Source organism: Callorhinus ursinus, unplaced genomic scaffold, assembly GCF_003265705.2.
Source record: "Callorhinus ursinus isolate GAN/ISIS: 27379988/994484 unplaced genomic scaffold, GSC_fseal_2.0 scaffold123, whole genome shotgun sequence".
Lineage (NCBI taxonomy): Eukaryota > Metazoa > Chordata > Mammalia > Carnivora > Otariidae > Callorhinus > Callorhinus ursinus.
This window is the reverse complement of record NW_027397185.1, coordinates 491799-496623: the sequence shown is the minus strand read 5'-3', so window position 1 is coordinate 496623 and position 4825 is coordinate 491799. Positions and strand designations below refer to the sequence as shown.

The 4825-nt window shown below is 62.6% G+C and overlaps 1 protein-coding gene across 1 annotated transcript in view; it reads right to left on the bottom strand.

Annotated features, from left to right (window-relative positions):
* ZNF496 (zinc finger protein 496) overlaps positions 1 to 4825 on the bottom strand; it is a 24378-nt gene that overhangs the window by 11 nt on the left and 19542 nt on the right. Inside the window, exon 9 of the mRNA XM_025860114.2 lies at positions 1 to 812. This exon is cut by the window's left edge and continues 11 nt beyond it. Coding sequence (XP_025715899.1) covers positions 67 to 812 — 746 coding nt within the window. The 3' untranslated portion in view covers positions 1 to 66. The remainder of the gene's footprint in view (positions 813 to 4825) is intronic.

The window sequence follows — 4825 nt, the reverse complement described above, 5'->3', positions numbered from 1 at the left end:
GGGAAGGGGGGGTGGCAGTGCGCCCTGCTCCGGGGGGGACGCGCGCCGCCACCCCCGCAGGCCCCCTCAGTAGGAGTTCAGAGCCTGCTTGGAGCGGCGCTTCATGTGCAGACGCTGGTGGCGGAGGAGGTCACAGTTCTGCGAGAAGCTCTTGACGCAGTAACGGCACTGGAAGGGCCGCGCCTTGTCCTTGCCGTGCACGCTGCTGCGGTGGCGCGCCAGGTGGTCGGGCCGCTGGAAGGCCTTGCCACACTCGCAGCACTGGAAGCGGAGCTTGGCCGCGCCGTCACCCGCGCCCGCGGGACCCCCGCCCATGGGACCCGCGCCCGCCGCGCCCGGCTCGCGCTTCTGCAGAGGCGGCAGCCTGCCGGCGTGCAGGTGGGCGCGCCCGTGCGACAGCAGGTGCGAGTTGAGGCGGAAGCTCTTCCCGCAGGCGCCGCAGCGGAACGGTTTCTGCGCCTCGTGGCTCTCCAGGTGCCCGTCCAGGTCCTCGCTGTCACCGAACAGCTCCCCGCACACCGAGCACTCGTGCGGCTTCTCCTGCTCCCTGCGGCTGCGCAGGTGTCGGATGAAGTTGACCCTCCAGCGGAAGATCTTCCCGCAGTTCGGGCAGATGTACGACTTGTTAGAGGATGACGTCTGCACCTCGCCCGCCGCCTCGGCGCCGCTCCGGCGGGCGGCGGGCAGGCTCCGCGGCTCCTCCGCGCAGTAGGGGCCGAGCTGGGAGTCCTCGTCCCCCGAGCTGGACAGGACGATCTCGATGGTCACCTCCTCATCCAGGCCGTTCCCTGGCGTCAGGGCGTCAGCTCCGGCTACGGGAAAGCCCCGGGGAGGGTCGGCCGTGCTGCGCCAGCCACGGCCCCGCACCTACCAGCCCGACTCGGCGAGGCTCGGCTTCGTTCCCTCCGCCCGCGGCCCCGAACCCCGCTCCTTGTTCTTCCTCTCTAGGCACTGAGACCCCTACAGTCTCTGACGACTTTGGGTCTCTCTGCGTCAAGCCCTGGCCACGCACCCATCAGGCAGCAGCGCCCTACCTAACCCCGCATCGGGCACCCGAAAGACCCCCGAGAGGAAAAGACCCTCTACCCCAGAAAGGCAGGGTAGACGCCGGCGACGCCATGCTGAGCGCTGAGGTCCAACAGCCCCATCTGCTCTGGGACACAGCCCTGTGACCTGTTCCTTGCCAAATTATACACACAAGCCAACCTGGGTGACACGCTCTGGGCTCAGGGCGGAAGAGGGAGCTGGCCTCGCTGTGCTGACTGCCCGACCACCGCCACCACCCGGGTCACCCGTGGCCCCTCTGAGGCCCACCAGTGGGGCAGGGTAGTGGTTCTGGACTTTATAACCTAGTCGGAAGCAGACTCAATGAATCCCAAGTTTGTGATGTTAGGGGGGATGTGGGGGCCTGAGGTCACAGCCCACAGCCCCCACACAGCTCCCCCTTGGTTCTGTTTCCTCACTTCTGCGAAACGTGGGACTCGGGTCTAGAACGGGGACTAGTGGTGCCAGACCCCTGGAGACAGAAGCAGGAATAGGGTGGTTCCAGATGCAATCTCCGGAGGAAGGAGAGTTCTGCGAGGTTCGGGCGCCCGAGGGCAGTTCTGCGAGGTTCGGGCGCCCGAGGGCAGATGGGGCTGGAGACAGACGCAGGGCAGGAAGACCGGGAAGCCACACAGAGCAGGAGACTGCAGGCAACAAGAGACCTACGGGAACATCTGCTCCCCAGAAGACAAGGGTCAGGGGGCTCGGCACGACGTGAGCCTGGGGGATGGGAGGAGATGTGAGGATCTGGAAAATCCCAGTTTCACCCACATGGGAGAAAGCGACAAAGCGTGCTCTGGAGAGAACACACAGGAGTGGCTGGAGAAGCATCAGGTGAAGGGATCAGGGGTGTGAGGCCCGGATCCAGTCGAGCAGCGGAGATGAGGCGGGAAAGACCCTGGAGGACCCGCCTGCTGGACGGCCTGAACTCCCAGGGACCGCACGGGGCCCAACGCTGGTTCTGAGACTCGTGTCTGAGCGGGAACATGGCTAGCCGGGGCCGAAGGGCAAGAGACCAAGATGAACCTTGGGGTGCAGAGCTCCTCACCCTCGATGCCCGGGGCAGGCTGGCTGCGGAGGCCGTCCCTCCGGAGACCGGACTCCAACCGCATGCCGGGCCGACGGGGACGGAGCCCTGAGCCCACCGCTCCCTGCAAGCCGCATATTCTCATGGCTCACTGAATTCCAACCCTTGCTTGGGGGCCATCAGCCTTTCTTCCTCCAAGTTTCTCCCTTTTGAAGATTTTATTTATTTGTCAGAGAGAGAGAAAGCACAAGCAGGCGGAGAAGCAGCAGAGGGAGAAGCAGGCCCCTGCCGAGCCCGGAGCTCGAAGCGGGGCTCAATCCCAGGACCCCAGGATCATGACCTGAGCCGAAGGCAGACGCTTCACCGACGGAGCCCCCAGACGCCCCCAATTTCTCCCTTTTGGAATGAGAAGGTCCATTCTACGCCCACCCCACCACTGCATTTTGGGAGGCACATAACGTGATATGTGGTCTCGCAGCTTTGCATCTGGAGGGGAACACACCTGGGTGTGCCCCACGCCCGCTCCACAGGATGTTTCGGTGAGATGCTGGAACACACTGGGGGACGTTTGGAGAGGGTGAGTGTCTGCGTGAGGGTACGTGAGGAGAACAGGAGCTTTGGGGCACCTGAGGGTGGAACGCAACGAGCTGAGATGCATCCCCTGAAAAATCTGTATGTTGAAGTCCTGAGCCCGGTACCTCGAAGGCGACTGTATTTGGAGAGAAGGCATTTATTTCCAGGGGTAAAGAGGTTAAAATGAGGCCATCAGGGCAGGCCCTCCTCCAGCAAGTGTCCTTCTAAGGAGAGATCGGGGCACAGACATCCGGAGATGAGCCATGTGCAGCCGCGGGGAGACCTCCATCCACAGGCCAGGAAGGGAGGCCTCAGGGGAAGGACACCATGCCACGCGCCTGCAGCCTACACTTCGAGCCCTGAGAAAATCGGTGTCTGCTGCTTGTCATGCGTCCGTCTCTGGTGTTTGGGGAGCAGCCCTAGGAGACTAACATGATGCCTACAGGGTGCCATGCCCTCCCCATCAGAGCTCAGTGCCAGGCATGGAGGAGTCACTCAGGGTGAGCGCGGGGGCGGGCAGGATTATAGGATTACTGGCCCAGGTGCTCTTACGGGAATTATTTAATCCTATGACTCCACCGGCGGCCAAGACCGTTCCCTCTGAGAGGCAATGCTGCCCAGGGCTTCAAGACAGCAAAGACGGAGCCCGAGCTCGGCGAGCTGCAGGTGGGAAAAGCCAGCCCGCGGGGTGTGCTGGGGGCCCGTGCATGGCCACACTGGGAGCTCCTGCCTCGGGACGGGCACCCGTGGCCTGCAAACGCACCGCTTGCCGGATGGGGGCCTGAGTCACGGCAAGGGGGGGCAGCCGGATGTGACCCTAAACAAATAAATAGAAACCCGGGCCTCCTAAGAAATACATGCTCGTCCTGTTGGAACGGGGAGCCTTTCTTACAAGACATAAAACCTGAAAGGAGAGGATGGAAAAATCTACATTATTAAAATGTAGAAAGGCTTTCCTGGGTGGCTCAGTCGTTAAGCGTCTGCCATCGGCTCAGGTCATGGTCCCAGGGTCCTGGGATGGAGCCCCGCATCGGGCTCCCTGCTCCGCGGGAAGCCTGCTTCTCCCTCTGCCTCAGCCTCTCCCCCTGCTTGTGCGCGCTCTCAAATAAATAAAATCTTAAAAAAAAAAATGTAGAAAAAAATGGGTTCACATACAAAGTCTAAAAGAAGGGAAGGAACTGCGTGCAAATATGTAAGAGGCGACAGATGCAGGCCCATAACTGAGAATTTTGAGGAGATTCCCAGAGAGGGCAAGCTCGGTGAGGTGCAGGCACAGCCCGGAAGCCCTAACTTGCATGAGGGCCTCAGGTAGGGCGGCTTCTGGGAGGCAGCTGGGCCTAGACGCAGTCCTGACGGTGGGACCCCCGTGCTGGCTGAGCACTTACAAGGAAACAAGAGGCGGGACGGCATGACCTGTGTCCAACAGCAGGGAAAGGCCACGTGAGCACGCAGGGAGAAGGCAGGCGTTCCAGGCCAGGGAGCGCTCTCACCGTCCATGGAGCCCTCCAGGACCGGGAGAAGGTCCTGCTGTTTTAGCGGGCCTCACGGAGGTGTCATCAGCCCAGGATGCACACGTAGCACCCTGCACAGACCTGGCGCTGCTGCAGGGCCCGGGGCCCCAGCAGCGCTCACCCCGCGAGAGGGGCCACAGGCAAACACCGGGACCGCAGAGTACTACGCGGGCAATGCCGAGAGAGCACGCCGAGCCAGAAGACAGTCCGTCTCAGTGCGGCCTTACGGCGGCCAGGCTGGGAGCAGCCTGCATGTGGCCCCGGCAGGGGGTGCAGGCCCCTTCCTGCTGAGGGGCCACGGGCCACCAACGGCTTGGAAACCTAGCATCCCTCCCTGTTCTCAGACAGCAACACTCAGCGTCTTGCTGTTTCAGAGCCAAATCCCCGCCAGGCTGGGGCAGGGGGCGCGGAGCCGGGTACTCCTCAAGCCATGACCACCCTCAGCACGCAGACCCCCGCAACCCGCAGAGGGAAGGCATGGAGGGGAGGGTCCTAGAGCAACAAGACCAGCGCAAGCAGCGAATAAGCCACAGGAGCAATCAGTGCAGATCTGCGAGACCCTAGGACCACCCCCAGCAGCACACACATGCACACACCCCATGCATGCACACGCGCACACACATGCAAGTCACACTCAGTGCACGCACATACACGTGACAGCACACGCACA